Below are 15,776 nucleotides of genomic sequence, written 5' to 3'. Positions count from 1 at the left end.
AACGGGACAGTAGTTTATCAAAGGTATAAAACTGCGCATTTTCGGTTTTTAAAAGGATTTTTTACCCGGAAGTTTATGACGTAGCTCAATTTTTTGTGTCTTTACTTTTTGATGTCTGCTGGATGCACAACCATGCAGACTGCAGAGTTTGGCATAGGCACACTCAACATCAGAACACTACTTTTCATGAGCTTCAGTGCCGCACTTGAGGTGCGTTATTTTGCACTTAATGATTTCGACACAACTTTTGTCAGCATGTGCAATTGATTTAAAGGTTAAATAAGTCAAACCGTATACATTACTGTGTTATTGCGCACCTATAAGTGTGCACTTCCTTTGCGTCTGAGAATTTTTGCGCACACACTTGTCATTTTTGGTTGTTTGGCACATCCAAGATCTTGCTGAAAACGGCCATTTTTTGCAATACGGGAACATGATTACACACTGTTAATTTTGCACAAAAAGCACAATGACCTGAGAAACTTGAAGTGTCCCGCCTTATCTCGTCTTCCCCTACGGCCTACACTATAGCTCACTAGTGAGGCCTCTGCTCGTGGCCCGCCAGAGAGCCATGGTTCCCACCCTGGCTCAGCCAATATGTGCCCGACGGTCTTTTTGCCTTCGTGTCGAATTATAATAAATAAGCAAACAATTGACATTTTATTGCACGCCATTACAGAAAAATTTGTGTCTTTGCATACACGATTTCTCATCGAAAACTGGCATACTTTCTAGTCGGGATAAAAAATATTTCAAAATTACACTGTTAAATTATGTCCACTAGAAATAAAGTTAATAGTCTTCTCTAACTAGTAGCTATAAAAACCAGTGTTGTAATAAAGTTTGGGTCTAGTCACTCTAGTAAATAAGTGCACAACCACATGTTGTTACATTTTGGCCAGCAGAGGTCTAGTATTCAAAGGCATTGCGTGGTTATGTAACTAGGCACTAGACCCTGAAATTCACCTGTTATTCTAAAAAGATGTGCTTTTGGTGATTTTTTAACCTACACAGCAGATACTTTTAGAGTCAAATTGGAGACTATAGTTAAACAAAATGGTTTTAGCTGATTTGGGCAGGAAAATAAATAATGCATTGCGCTCACTGAGTAATGCAACCATCATTAATGAAGAGGTATGTCATAAAAAGTAATTAAGTGAAATATAATTTCAAAATATAAATGTTTAAATATTTTTTATGTTCAAATTTGTAATTAATACAGTAGCAATTATTATATGGTACAGGTTTTTAGTAAAAAGGCAATAGGTTAATTTTATGTCATATGTATGTAAAGCTAATTCGATAATTGAAATTTTAGAACAACACAAACAAATAATTATGAGTATTTAGATTAATTTACTAATTCTTCAATTCTCCTAATTTAGTGTGATTGTGCAGTTGGTGATTTATCCTTTGGTATATCTTAATTTATTTGTAATTCTTTTGTGTATCATCAGGTGCTGCAGTCAATGCTGAGTGAAATATGTCGTGCATTGCTTGAAGCTGATGTTAACATTCGCCTTGTCAAAAAGCTGCGTGAAAATGTCAGATCCGCAATAGATTTTGAAGAAATGGCTTCTGGACTAAACAAGAGAAAGATGATTCAGTCTGCTGTTTTTCGAGAATTGGTCAAGGTGACGCACAAAATGTGTATAGAATACTAATATGCTAACGTTCTAATGAAAAAATATATGTTTTCATCAGAGCTGGGCAACTGCTCTTTTAAAAAGAGCATTGCTCTCACTCCCGCTCATCAATGAAAAAAGAGCATTGCTCATGCTTTCTCTTTTCTATTTAAAAAAGAGTGTGCTCGTTCTGCCACTCACACATTCACAACTAAAAAATATTTTCACTCTGATGCATTTTCGTAAACCAATTACATCCATTTGTTGCAAGTTTACATTTTAAAACGTGTGTCTAACTGTAGCCTAATAATTGCTTATCATTATTTGTTGTAAATGTTAGCAAATTTCATGGAATCTGATGTTGAAGAATTTTCTTTTGGTCACACTTGCCTCAAATGATTAACCTTCTAGAATTGTAGATGGCAACGTTCAATAATTTAATATTCTTTATTCAAAGCATATATCGGTTAATTTTTGAAATTAACGGCAACAAGAAGAAGATTATTATGATAACTTAGTTCATCTGTGTGAGTCTCTTTATAATTTAATCAGTCAGTATTCTCATTGACCATTGTTATCAGCTTAAAATACAATGCATTTATATCGAACCGCCGTCACATGGTTCTGACATGCTTAGTGTTGCAAATTTTATTGTTTACTTTTCGCCATTAACTTTGCAAAGTGAAAATTATATATGAAATTAGTCTCAAAGCAGTCATTTTTTATTCACTACACAAAATTATCTGTAATGTTAAAGCAGACCAAAAACTGAAAAAATTTCTATTTTCTATCCATTTTTTGCGCTTCCAGCAATGTTTGTGCAAAAAAAGAGCAACGAGTGAATAACCTTTGAAGAATGTGCTCAATTTTGTGCCCAGCTCTGGTTTTGAGATATACTTGTTGAAGTAATCTAATGTTGTTTCACTTGCCATATTTTCCCAATTCATTTTTTGAATTAAGCAAGCTAAAGCTAAACAAAAGATTAAAGACTTGATTAAGAAACTATTTAGAACACATATATCATGTCAGTTACCACTTAATACATCAGCTATCTTACCATCAAACTCTCTTTTGTGAAACTTCAGGAATAATTTCAAACATGCCCACTGATATTGCCCAGCATTTATATAAATACAATGGAATAATATCGATCATATTTTGTGTTCAAATAGCTTGTTGATCCCGGTGTCAAAGCATGGCAACCAGTTAAAGGAAAACCCAATATCATCATGTTTGTTGGTTTGCAAGGCAGTGGTAAGACTACAACATGTACAAAGGTCAGTATTATCGAACGTAAATGCAGATATGTTGTTTGTTTAAAATTTCTTGTGGAAAAATTTGTTGACATGACAAAATCTAACTTTGCTTTACATTGGTGCTTTTTGTATTAAAAAATGAAATATTGCAGTTAGCATACTATTATCAACGAAAGAATTGGAAAACTTGCTTGATATGTGCTGATACTTTTCGTGCTGGTGCTTTTGATCAATTGAAACAGAATGCAACAAAAGCAAGAATACCTTTTTATGGTAATAAGCTTATGGTTTTTATTTAAGTTAAGCAAACTTGTGTACTATTGAAGTGGTCAACCTTATAAATGTATACTGTCTAAACCAGTGGTTCTTGAATTTTTTTTTATCCCCCATGCAAATTTTTTAATGCATTTTACACCCCTCTCCAAATAGACATGTATGTGCATGCATTGTGTGCATTGTAATTAATGCATTTAATGCATTGTTTCAAAAGTGCTTTCTTCAAGGGGATAAATATGATAAAGCAATGAAAAAACTTAGAACCATTGATAAAATAACCCATGGATGATAATACTGATATCAATGAAAAATACAAATGATAACTGATGATAATACTTCAACTGAACAAAAACAAATTTCATTATGGAATTATTTAATAAAAAAATTTTGGAAAACTTTTAGTACAGTACATAGTTATGCAGGTGGTATCGCCAAAAATATGTTGCAAATTTTATGGTCTTTCTGACGCATACAATTTCAGTTGTGCCGTCATACAAGACAATTGCATTGTAGGCTTGCTTGGCACTTGCAATGGAATGTAAGACTGCGAAAATCAGTGTAGTTGCACTGCTCAGGGAAAAACTGCTTTCGCGTACCCCTAAAAATGCTTCACAGACCCTCAGTTGAGAACTATTGGTCTAGACTCTAGACTCTAGACAATTAATGCCCAAATTTTATTATTGTAAATAGTTAACTGTTTCGAACATTATTGATATACTTTTGGTTAATTATTATTCTGAAAGAGTTAATTTGAAGCGAACAGCAATACAGAAGAGTAGCATTCTAAGTTTGGGGGAAATTAGCAATTTATTATAAAGGCATTTGGCAAAAAAATACAGCACAATTGTAGGTGTTTTGTAATTTTGATAATTTTTGTACAAAGTAATCACACTTATCTCTCAGATTAGATTTATTGGCTATAGAAATATGTATTTTTCCTGTGACTGTAACATTAATTCTTATTCAAATTAAATCTAAGTTTTAACACAGGTTAACAGTAGTGCAGTACCATAGCATGGAATTACTATATCACAGTACTTTTTCGGTATCTATTTATTTTTTTCATGAAATTTTAGTCGGCCCTGATACTCAGTACTTTTCAAGTGGTTATTTCAAGGTTTTCAAAAGTATGTTTATTAAAAATGCATTTTAATAAAACCGTAACGCTAATTTTAGCGTTTGCTCTTGTTTTTTTAATCTACTATGTCTAATAAAGCCGCATGGAGTGAGCAAGGCCACTGTAGAGGCAAAAATTACACATGCAGCAGGATTCAGGGTACTAAAAGTATCCATATAGAATACCAACAAAGTATTGAACTATTTTTTTGAAACAGTATTGAAAACCGATACCGTAAGTACATTTTTTGCTGATACTGGTACCATTTCCGACTGTACTTTTGAGGTACCAACTGCCCATCTCTAAGTTTTTTACTTGCATAACAATCGTAAAGATGCTGATCAAATGAAACTGGTATATATCTGATACTGCAGTAAAGTTTTAATGGTTTGCTATATGTTGCAGGAAGCTACACAGAAGCTGATCCTGTGGTCATAGCCAGTGATGGTGTAGATAAGTTTAAGGATGAAAATTTTGAGATTATCATCGTTGATACAAGTGGAAGACACAAGCAAGAAGATTCCTTGTTCGAAGAGATGCTTCAAGTCTATAACACCATTGTGAGTGATTAATCCAATATTTTGATTTATAAAAAAAACTACTTAACTTTAACTAATTTTTGTTTACTTTGATTACTATTTCAGAACCCGGATAATGTTATTTTTGTAATGGATGCTTCAATAGGACAAGCTTGTGAAGGCCAGGCCAGAGCGTTCAAGGGTAACTATTATCTTATTAGACTAATTATTTTAAATTTAGTAACTTGAACTATTTTGCAAAATTTAGTATCATGTTGCAGAGAAAGTCGATGTTGGGTCAGTGATTGTCACGAAGTTAGATGGTCATGCAAAGGGAGGTGGTGCACTTAGTGCTGTTGCAGCCACTCAATCCCCTATTATTTTCATCGGTACTGGTGAACACACAGATGACTTTGAAATGTTCAAAACCCAGCCGTTTATAAAGAAATTGTTGAGTAAGTTGACTTAATCCACCTGCAATAAAGTTTTACTTATCTCCAATGTCTACCTTTTTCATTTGAATAACTAATTGATAGAAACTCACTGTTTGCAATCTTGGTGTTCGTTGTACAATTTTCAAATTTCACTTTAGTTCCGTGAAAATTTACAGCAATAATTTTGTGAATCCTGTGTGGCACATTACTGTCTGTTACATTTGCTTTGTTCACAGATATGGGTGACATTGAAGGGCTCATTGACAAGGTAAATGAACTGAAACTTGACGAAAATGAAGAGTTGCTCGATAAACTCAAGCATGGACAGTTCACACTGAGAGATATGTATGAGCAGTTCCAAAACATTATGAAAATGGGCCCATTCAGTCAAATAATGGTAAGTTAGTGTTATATAAAAATTAAAAAAATGAATCAACAAAGTATAGTCACTCAACATCTCTGTACTATAGAGCATGATTCCAGGATTTAATGACTTCATGACAAAAGGTCATGAAAAGGATTCCACTGAAAGGCTAAAACGTCTCATGACAATGATGGATAGTATGACTGATGAAGGTACAACATATCATTTATGCAGTTACTGACTAAAACAGAAGTCTGAATTTCTGATGAACTTCTGATTTTTATCTAATAATCTTATCTTGTCCTAATTGATATACCAACATTACCAATCCTCCGTATATGACTTGTTACAGAATTGGATCACAAAGACGGAGCAAAGTTTTTCTCAAAGAGTCCTGGCAGAGTTTCACGAGTGGCCAGGGGTTCAGGAACTTTGCCTAAGGAAGTCAATGAACTACTTGCGCAACACGGGAAGTTTGCCCAGGCAAGAGAGATACGTTCTAAGCTTGGTATTAATGTGAGCTACTAATTAATTGATTCAACACCACATAAATTTCACGACATTTTTTGTAATAGATGGTAAAGAAGATGGGTGGAATGAAGGGTCTGTTTAAACCAGGTGCTATGGATAAGAATGTAAATCCTGCCCAGATGGCAAGACTAAATGGTCAAATGGCAAAGTTAATGGACCCAAGGGTTCTGCATCAAATGGGTGAGCTCATTAGTTTTATTGGTGTATCGCCCCATCGTAAAAACGTTCTACATTACCCTTGAAATTCATGAACCTGCTAAGTTGCTGTGTAGAGGATAAATCAAACGTACCGTATTGTATTTTTTATTATAGCTATTAATTTTTATTGTTGTCAGGTGGCATGAATGGATTACAGAACATGATGCGACAGTTTCAACAAGGAGGCAACCCCATGGCTGGAATGAAATGACATTGTCCTCGTTTTCTTTGATTGTATTGGGTGGAACGTCGCAGCATGTACAGAAGGTGGAAATCTCTCCGACGTCTCAGAGCTGCATAGATGACCTTTATATGACTGTTGTTGTTTTTGTATATTGAACAAGTCCTATAACATGGCCATTTGAAACACACTTCCAATTTACTGTTTTCTTTTTCAAGAATCACCAGCCGGTTTAAATCGTTTGAAGTGCGATGTAATTAGCATTAAGACCTTAGCTCAAATTTGCGGTTAGCAACGACTTGTCTTTTTCAATGATAGTAAATGTGTGTCAGTGCACGTCGTTTTGTGTAGCGTCGTACGTTGAAAATCAATTTTTTGAAGTCTTGTACAAGTGTTGTGAATATTGTGTGTTGGGTGCAATTGCAGGATGTTATTTATTTTAATATAATGTTCAAATCAGCTTCGTGCGTGTTACCTATATTAATTTACTGAAGGACGCCGGAACGTAATTGATTAGGTAACTGCCATGTTCTAAGGTATTGCTAGACTTGCGCAATTTCGGCAATCGTCCCAATTAAATTGCCGTAATAAAGACGAAAGGGTGTCAACGTCGAAAACAAATTGCTCTTTTCCGTAAACATCTTTGACGTAAAGTCTCGCGGTCTTGTGCGTTCACGTCATAACCATCGGCAAGCGGAAGCTTTCTACTTTTAATTGCAAAGTGAGATGATTTTTGTTTTCCGTTTCTGGAATCACTTTGAGATGACTGTAGGAGAGGGCAACCATAAATGTTGCCACGATCAGCGTAACGTCAGGGTTGAAATAAAGCAGCGAGATGAAAGCTGGACTTGCATTGGATATATCGTTCATAGTCATCGTGTCATTTTGGATTACCGCTTGTAAGTAACAGCTAGCACGGCAAATTATGTAAAACTTACGGCAAAAACTCATTTTTTCACCATATTTATCCAGATACGCAGATGTGCTACAGAGTTCATAGACCGATATCGCGCTTTAACCGACGGCAGGGCTATTGCAATTACCCAATCGGAGGACTCAGACGGGAAATGGGGGTTTACATTAGTTCAATGAACTCTTGTTGCCGTCGACCTCGGGCACACGGATGGGGCGTTCCTTACTCGTGCATGGTATGTTAAAAGCATAAGTAATTCAAATACAGGCTTACACAAATTGCCAATTCTAATCGACGATTAAAGTAGGCTACAACTGTGACGTTTTACTTGCAAAACTCTATCCAATGTTTATAACCATGCTATTTTTTCTGGCTTGAGTCAAGTTGAATCAAGCTAAGCTGTGACTGGACTCAAGTTGAGTCAGTTTAAACTGTAGCTCGTGTCTAGTCAATGCTTTTAACATTTTTGACGTCATTTTATGCGTCGCGTTAAGTTGATTATCATATACTTATACCTATATCCAAATTACTTTAGTTAAAAGGTCTACTCTTTTTCATGGAAGTGCAACGTTTTAGAATATTATTACTTTATGTTACCTGAAGTTCTATTTTTGCCATGAAAACTGTGATAACGTGACTTGAGTCGAGTCAAGTTATGGGGAAATGTGACTCAAGTCAAGTCATTTCAACACTGCCCTGTAGTATTTCTATCTATCGTTCATATATTTTCATGGCTTATGTCCTCTATAACTGGGGGGGAAATGTTTTTTTAATTTTTCAAATTTAGCTTGCAAACGTGAAGATTCTTTTAGATTAGAAGTACGATAGAAGTAAAAAAAGATATCATTCAAATTTTGTTTGTAGTCTTGCGCAAATATTCGAGGAACACCTGGTCCATGGACACAATGGTCAACCTGCTCGCAATCATGTGGATTGGGAAGACAAACTAGGAGGAGAACATGTAATACAGCAGTTTGCGCGGGAATGCGTGGAAGAAATGCTTTTGAATCAAGGAAGTGCATTTGGCAACCATGTTGTCCAGGTCCTAAATGATTACTGAGATAGTTTAATCAATGTTAAATATGTTGGTCAGCTTGGATATACAGTATTATCTTTGATGACAATCTAAAAAGTATAAACTGTTAACAGTTGATGGAAGTTGGTCACATTGGTCCAAGTCAACTGGATGTTCAGTGACGTGTGGAACAGGCGTGGAGTTTCGCATCAGAAGTTGCAATTCTCCAGCTCCATTGTGTGGAGGGGCAAGGTGTAAGGGAATTCATCGACAGTACAAAGATTGTGAAGGAGGAACATGTGCACGTTAGTGACCTCGCCTAAGCTTCTTGAAATCCAACGAGTGATAAACTTTCCAAATGACGTTTCATAATTGATGTTTACTGATGTTTACGTAAACAACTTATGCATGTTTACCGTTAAGTAGTCTAACATGAAATAATGTGCAGAATGGGGAACTTGGGCTGAACAAGGACCTTGTAGCGCAACTTGCGGTAATGGTACAATTTTGCGTCTTCGAGAATGTCATCGAACTGCTGCAGACTTCTGTCCAGGAAAGCCTGAAGATTTTGTTCCTTGCTTTGAAGCCCCGTGTAAAGGTTCGTGAGCAGAATGCATATCACGAATTTGAAGCATGAAGTTGATGTCCGGAAGCGATAGAATTGAGCCATTTCAAACTATCGCTGTTTATTTGTAAAGTAAATAATTGGATATTGGAACTACACTGTTTGTTAATGATAAATCAAATATCTGTTGATTTGTTTCGTTTAAATTTCCTTTTGACAATAACCAAAACAGAAACTATTGCTTTTTATTGCTAGTTGCTGGTGACTGGTGTGAATGGGAAGAATGGAGCCCGTGTACTACGACATGTGGTGGAGAAAGGGGGACAAGAAAGAGAATCAGATTATGCACATGCCCTACACCGGATGAAGACGCTTTGCCGTGCAACGGGCCAGGAGAAGAAATAGCAGAGTGCAGATCCGAAAGTAAAGTTATTACATATTTTATTATGTTAATTATATTGTATTAGTTATTACAAAATCCAATTTCTTGGTTCCATCTCATAACTGAATTGGGTGCTGTGTGCCATATTAGGTTTTCACCTTTTTTGACGTTCATTGTTGCATTCTAGTTCTATACTTTCTGATTCTTTTTTATTCCTTTAACCCAGTGAAATACACGTACTTTTCGTTTACATAGCTCCATGCCCAGTAAATGGAGATTGGGGCGACTGGAGTAGCTGGAGCTTTTGCTCGGGAATACAATGTGTAACAAGTAAAGGGATTCAAGTTAGATCTCGTGGATGTGACAATCCCCTTCCAGCGTATGGTGGGAAAACCTGCTCTGGCGAAGATTTTGAAAATAGAAATTGTTTGAATATGGATAAGTGTTTTGGTTGGTATTATTAGATTGAAAAAGCAAGCAATGACGTCATTTCGAATAACTTATAAACACTAAACCTGTTTTGGGTATGCGGGATTGTAAAGTTTTATATCGATCATAACTATGTATCCTACAGTTGACAAATGTTGAAAATGTTCAGTTGAAGGTGTATATGGCGTTTGGAGCGAATGGCAACCGTGTAGTCATACCTGCGGACGATGCGCAACAAAAGAGCGTACCAGAGAATGCACTTTGCCTTTTGCAAATGCTACTTACTGGGACGTAGACGTAAGGCAAACGCCAGTTCAACGCATAGCCTACAACGTATTTCCTACTTGTTATTGTTTATGCATATGCTGGAATGCAGGAGCAAAGATTAATTTCATGATTCTTTACTCAGGTAGTTATGGGAACGCCAAAGTTGATATGTTTGCCGTCGCTATCAAGACAAACTGTTGCCTGTTCACTTCCTGACTGCGTGGTTAAGGATGAATCTTGCAGCTCCAATGATGAAGCGTATAATTATTTTGAAAACAGAAGGCATTCGACTAGCCCAGTAAAAATAACTGGTGCAAATCTTAACTTAGCAGGCTCTAGAGCTAATGGACTTGGCTCTTTTAAAAGCACAACAGAGAATACAAAACCATATGCATTGCAACATTATTTGTCTCAAGCGGAAACAACTATGTTGTCTGAACTTTCGACCCATTCCTCGGTCACATCTACTGCAGATAATTCACAAATTGCGACTGATGCAGTATTACCTCTGGCAACTACCAGACTCAGCTTAACTCCCGTAGGTACAACTTCTGTAGCAAAGGACTTGGGTTCGTCAATAATTACATCAAGTTTGACCTTTCCAAAAACTACCACAGAAGACCAAACATCGGTTCCAATAACTGCCACTTCCACCACACCAGCTATAACAGAAATAAAACAAGATCTGTTAAAAAGAACAACAATGGCAGCGAAAGTGACTTTTGCAAAACTTACACCTGAAGCAGACTCGGAAATGCCAGATGTTACAACAAACACGTCCAAGATCTTAGATGTGACTATGGGTGGAAACCTCACTACAAATCACAAAACTGAGTTAAAGATTTCCACTGCAATGCCTATCTCGGCGACAACCGACAAAGTAGAAGTTATCTATTCAAGAAATGTGACGCAAACTGAAGTTACTAACAACTTACTAACAACTACCTTTACAAATAAAACGTCAGTTCACGTGGACACTGCGTTAAAGAGTCCTGTTAGTAAATTTACGGTGACGGATTCTTCTTCTTTCTCTCAACGATCAAAATTTGAAAGAGTAGCAACCACTGCTGGAAATGCATTTCATACCACAACAATGGGTATTGTTGAAAGCACACCAAGTTGGTCTAAAACAGATAGCCTAACATCTGTTGCAGCCGTCACTGATACTTCCAATGAAGGAAATCAACATACATATGCAAGCAAAATGGACACTACAGTTTTAACCACACTAAAACCTCTTAGTGTTACGCCTTTTGCAACAGAAAAATTATTTTCTGAAGACCCAGAGTGGAAAACAACATCCGTAATACCATCTGCGACAACAAAAAATCCTTTTGCGGAATTCGCCACAACCTCTGTGAAGAGGGCGACAAATATAACAGCAAAACCAATTCAGAAGAACTCGGTGGATATTTATAAAACAAAATCCACAACCATACAATTGTTTCCTAATGGCAAAACTGAAATTTTGGAAGGAAGTCTTGCCTACAATTATCCTAATTTCTTAACCACGACCAAGCAAAGGACTAATAGTGGTATTAATGATGAAATATATTTACAGGAAGGAGAAGCTACGCATCCCATTCCTTCAACTGATAGCTCCATCTCTCCATCGGTTACCTTTTCAGAAAATATTAGAACGTTATCCCCAGAAAAAAACTTTTTCTTGGAAACCTCAAACCAAAATGTTAATACAAGCCCGCGAGGGACTCAAGACAATCTAGATCAGTTTGACCCAACGCTTGTTGAAAGTACAGTTCCTTTACAAACAAAACAAACTTCATTGACGACAAAGAATGTTTTACAGAGCAAAACCAATACCAAAGAAAGAAATGGAAAGATTGACCATAGTAAACAGAAAACCCAATCAGCAGCAAAGAAATTACTCCAGCAACCAAAGGAATCCTATAAAAGTCCTAAAGCGAAACTACAGTCTGAAAGAGATTTCACTGAACACTTAGCGGACAGAGTGTATGTGACTCGTGTGTCTGTCACTACTTACGCTGTGCCACGTTTTCAAATTAGGGAAAAATATCTACAGAGGTTGACCACTTTAAGTGCTACTTCTCTGTCAGACGAACTCGCTTACTTTTTGCAGAACAACGAAAAATCTGAAAGTATTTTGGGTAATATAATAAGTCAGAATAGTCAGTTTATCTTAAACACAAATTTTTCAAATGTTCCGCTAATGAAAGATATTATTTTGCCTACCCGTGACTTTTCCAATCAGCCATTTCAAGAAACTTGCAAATCGAATTTCGAAATCCAGGAATCAGTTTCTGCTGCAACTTTACTTGCTGCTACTTTACCTACCAACAAGAAAGAAGATACCACAATTAGTAATGATAATGTCTTGGAGGAATCATCAGGCTTTTTTAGTGCGGATGTCGATCAAAACTTTTTGAAGAAACTCTCAGATTCAAAGCTGGCTATAAATGAGATTTCAGATGATGCATTTGCTCAGTCAAACGAGATGCGACTGGAGGAACTTCTTCCTATGAAAAGCAGCACTCCGCTTCCTGATGTAAAAACTTTTACTAACAAAGAATTTGTAGACGCGTCCAAAACCGTCTCAAAACCAAAGAGTATAGAAATAGTTGGTGAGACAATCATTGCACAAGGCGTAGTTAATAAAACTAATGCCAAGCTGTCAGATAATAAAGACGAAGTCGATATTTCCAAACTGTTCAGTAATGTTAGGCAGCTTCCAATTAATTCTGATGCTACACCCGAAATGTTGGAGACGGAGATGGATGAGAAAGACTTATCAGAACTTATCAAAACCATTGCACTAAGTGATGTGGAGATGTCCGGAGACGTGACTGATGACGATAAAAGTGATACGCTTCATTACGAATACGAAGACAATCTCGGTAAAAATATGCGCAACTTTTTGAAAACACCAACTAAAATTTTAAAGAATTATGTATTTTTTATTAATTTAATATGTATAACTGCATATACATATAGGTGACGGTGAAGAGCTTGATTACGACGAAGACAAACAAGGTCAGGAACCCAGACAAGATGAAAATGTCAAAGAGAACCTGTTAGGAGATGTTAATTCAGTAGACCGCCAAGACGCAACAGAAAACTGCATGGGTTTACCGGAGGCGTTCATGACCCCTAGACTGAAGAAATGCTGTCAAGCGCTGGTAAACAAAACTTTTCAAGCAATGCAGAGATAATTATGAAAATATTGGCTTGGTTGACAACTATTTTAAAATTTGGATTACTTCACTATACTATTAATCGATTGGATATAGGATCTTTATGCAGTTACGAAACATTATAATTAGTTCTGGCGTCTTTGTGTTAGAAACATTTTTTTAATGTTTTCATTCAAAGAATTAGAATTAGCCATAATACAAGCCTGTTGTTTATAGGAAATCAACATTACTTTATATAATACTGAGGACAAATTTTACGAAGATTGTCTTTCACTTCAATTTGAACATCTCTACGGAGTTAACGACGAGGTTGACCTCGACGAGATAGCTCCACGAAGTTTTGGGCGACATCGTTGTATGTGCGTGAAGAAACCAAAACTTTTAGAGTCTGTGTGTTGCTACAAAAGTTATTGCCATCAGTGGCCACACAGTAAGTAATTTTCACTGGAAACATATTTTTTATTCTATAAACCTGGTTTAACCGGCGTGGATTTGGTCGCCCGTTACCTATGGTTACTTATTTGGAAATGAATATGACTACGTGCAAATATATCTGTAATCTAATTTGAAATTTAAAAAGATTTCCTGTAAGTTTTAATAAACTGAAATATATCTAAAGAAATTTAACAAAACAAAATAAATTCAAATGGAATTTTAAAAATCCTAAAATGCTGTAAAAATTATGAAATATATTGAAATACCTTTAAATTAATTTAAATTAAAATTTAATTTCAATTCAAACATGTTCAAGTAAATTTAAGTAAATTCAAAAATTTTATAATTAAAATATATATTTCATTTTATAAATATATATTTCAAACCATCTCAATTAAATTTAAATAAATCAAATTAATTTGTAAGTTTTAAAATATTTAGTTTTCATAATCATTTCTAAAATTTGCCCTTTTCCTTTTGTCTGCGTGATCATATTCATTATGGACAACTCCATTTTAAGTTTCCCAACAAATTTACAAAGGAGGCAAGAATCTCTGCGGCATCGTCATATCAGCGGGCGGAAAGTTTATGGACACGTGATTTGCTGTTAAGAATCTACCTGCAACTAATTTTTTGAACTCGGCTTTTATTTAAATGTTCTATTTTTGTCACTTTTGGTCTGATTAAGCCCATGAATTGACCAAAATAACAACTTTACCTATGTAGGCTTCGGTTACTTGACATAGTAAACATGCGCAGAACATAAGTTTAAAAGCATTTCAAAATTGAGTTGGAAACAAAATTGGTCGCAAACTAAGCATATAATTCCACTTCACCTTGGCCCTTACTATTGGTCAAGTGACCATAACAATTTTATCCACTGATGTAAGAAGACATAAGCGATTTAAAGAGTATTTTGAAAGGAAGTTTTCAAATTCAATTGTAACTACGTGGGTTTAAAACAAATGGCAAAATCTAAAAATTACAGTACCCTAAAACGTGAAAAAGAAGTAAAAGTTTTTTGAGTTTATCGTAAGTTTTTAAGTTATCATATGTTATACACTGGTCTACATTTAGTAGTAAAAATTATAGATTATATTTGTAGCCCACTTTTCTTCAAACTTCTTTGTACTAACAGTTTTATATTCTTTTAGCTTTTTTCAGAACACTATGCCGGGAATGCCGGCCGTTTTGCAAACCTTGTTTCCGTTCCTTACTCTCTGGGTGAAAAGATCAAACTGACATTAATCTAATTAACCGTGATGATTTTGCCAAGGAAGTGCGTGTCAGTGCGATTATTTCTTTTCTGGTATAGGGTGGAGTTTAATGGCTAAATACACGACAGTTGCAAAGTCATTGTTATTTAAGAAAGTGTATAGGCTCTGTGTCAAAACTCACGTCAGTACATATCTTCGCAATTCTTCAAGTGTCTGACATTCAACCTTCCTCAATAAAAACAACTTCACTCAAATATGTGATAAAATATTTATCCTGTTCCATTGTGGTATTTAGTTTACGATATAGTGTATGTGTGTGTGCGAGGTTTTTCTTGAGATTGTTATACATAAGTTATGTGCTTCAAAGTATCATTCAAAAAAAATTGACAAATTTTGTGTACAAAACAATTGCCATCGCCATTCAACTTACATAACGAAAACCAGACGTTTTTTATTACTTCAAAAGTTTAACATTTCCTAAATGATATTATCACGAAAGATCCTGAATTTATAATCGAAAATAGTTATATGCAAGGTTTCTTACTCTATGTAGGAATCACGAAAGTCAGAATTATCGACACTGTATTTTCCTATTTTGCGCACATGTTACCGATAGTATTTTGCGTTTTGCTCAGCATATTCGTCGTTTATCTAATATTTCCACCGAAGAAGCTTGAAGAAAAGGTTATCACCTATAAAGTTCCTAAAAAAATATTTACTTTTGTCATGTTATTGTAAAGCTTGTATCTACGTCATTGATCATTTACCAGAAAACATCTGTGAAATTTTCCACGCAGGCTGCAAAAGTGATAAATGAGATCATTATCCTTGACACACGAACGGTTTCTAATAGGTAATCCAAAGACTTTGGTCTGCAAAGCCG

The 15,776-nt window shown here is 35.6% G+C and overlaps 2 protein-coding genes across 2 annotated transcripts; both read left to right on the top strand.

Moving 5' to 3' along the window:
- The first annotated feature begins 975 nt into the window (after positions 1-975).
- LOC143450207 (signal recognition particle subunit SRP54-like) lies at positions 976-6,960 on the top strand. Its single transcript, XM_076950656.1, has 12 exons — positions 976-1,134; positions 1,458-1,634; positions 2,798-2,902; positions 3,034-3,154; positions 4,680-4,834; positions 4,919-4,994; positions 5,074-5,247; positions 5,463-5,623; positions 5,697-5,802; positions 5,943-6,073; positions 6,166-6,301; positions 6,457-6,960. The coding sequence occupies exons 1-12, from the start codon at positions 1,057-1,059 to the stop codon at positions 6,528-6,530; spliced, it is 1,494 nt and encodes a 497-aa protein (XP_076806771.1). The 5' UTR covers positions 976-1,056; the 3' UTR covers positions 6,531-6,960.
- Positions 6,961-7,256: 296 nt separating this feature from the next.
- On the top strand, positions 7,257-15,542 carry LOC143450093 (uncharacterized). The gene is made up of 12 exons (XM_076950504.1): positions 7,257-7,399; positions 7,473-7,648; positions 8,278-8,455; positions 8,563-8,733; positions 8,877-9,026; positions 9,249-9,416; positions 9,631-9,825; positions 9,974-10,101; positions 10,214-12,944; positions 13,042-13,226; positions 13,458-13,671; positions 14,831-15,542. Exons 1-12 carry the CDS (start codon positions 7,336-7,338, stop codon positions 14,902-14,904), a joined length of 4,434 nt encoding a protein of 1,477 aa, XP_076806619.1. The 5' UTR covers positions 7,257-7,335; the 3' UTR covers positions 14,905-15,542.
- Positions 15,543-15,776: the final 234 nt, after the last annotated feature.

This window comes from Clavelina lepadiformis, chromosome 3, assembly GCF_947623445.1.
Source record: "Clavelina lepadiformis chromosome 3, kaClaLepa1.1, whole genome shotgun sequence".
In the NCBI taxonomy this organism is placed as follows: Eukaryota; Metazoa; Chordata; class Ascidiacea; order Aplousobranchia; family Clavelinidae; genus Clavelina; species Clavelina lepadiformis.
The sequence above is the reverse complement of the archived record's forward strand: the minus strand, read 5'-3'. Positions and strand labels throughout refer to the sequence as shown.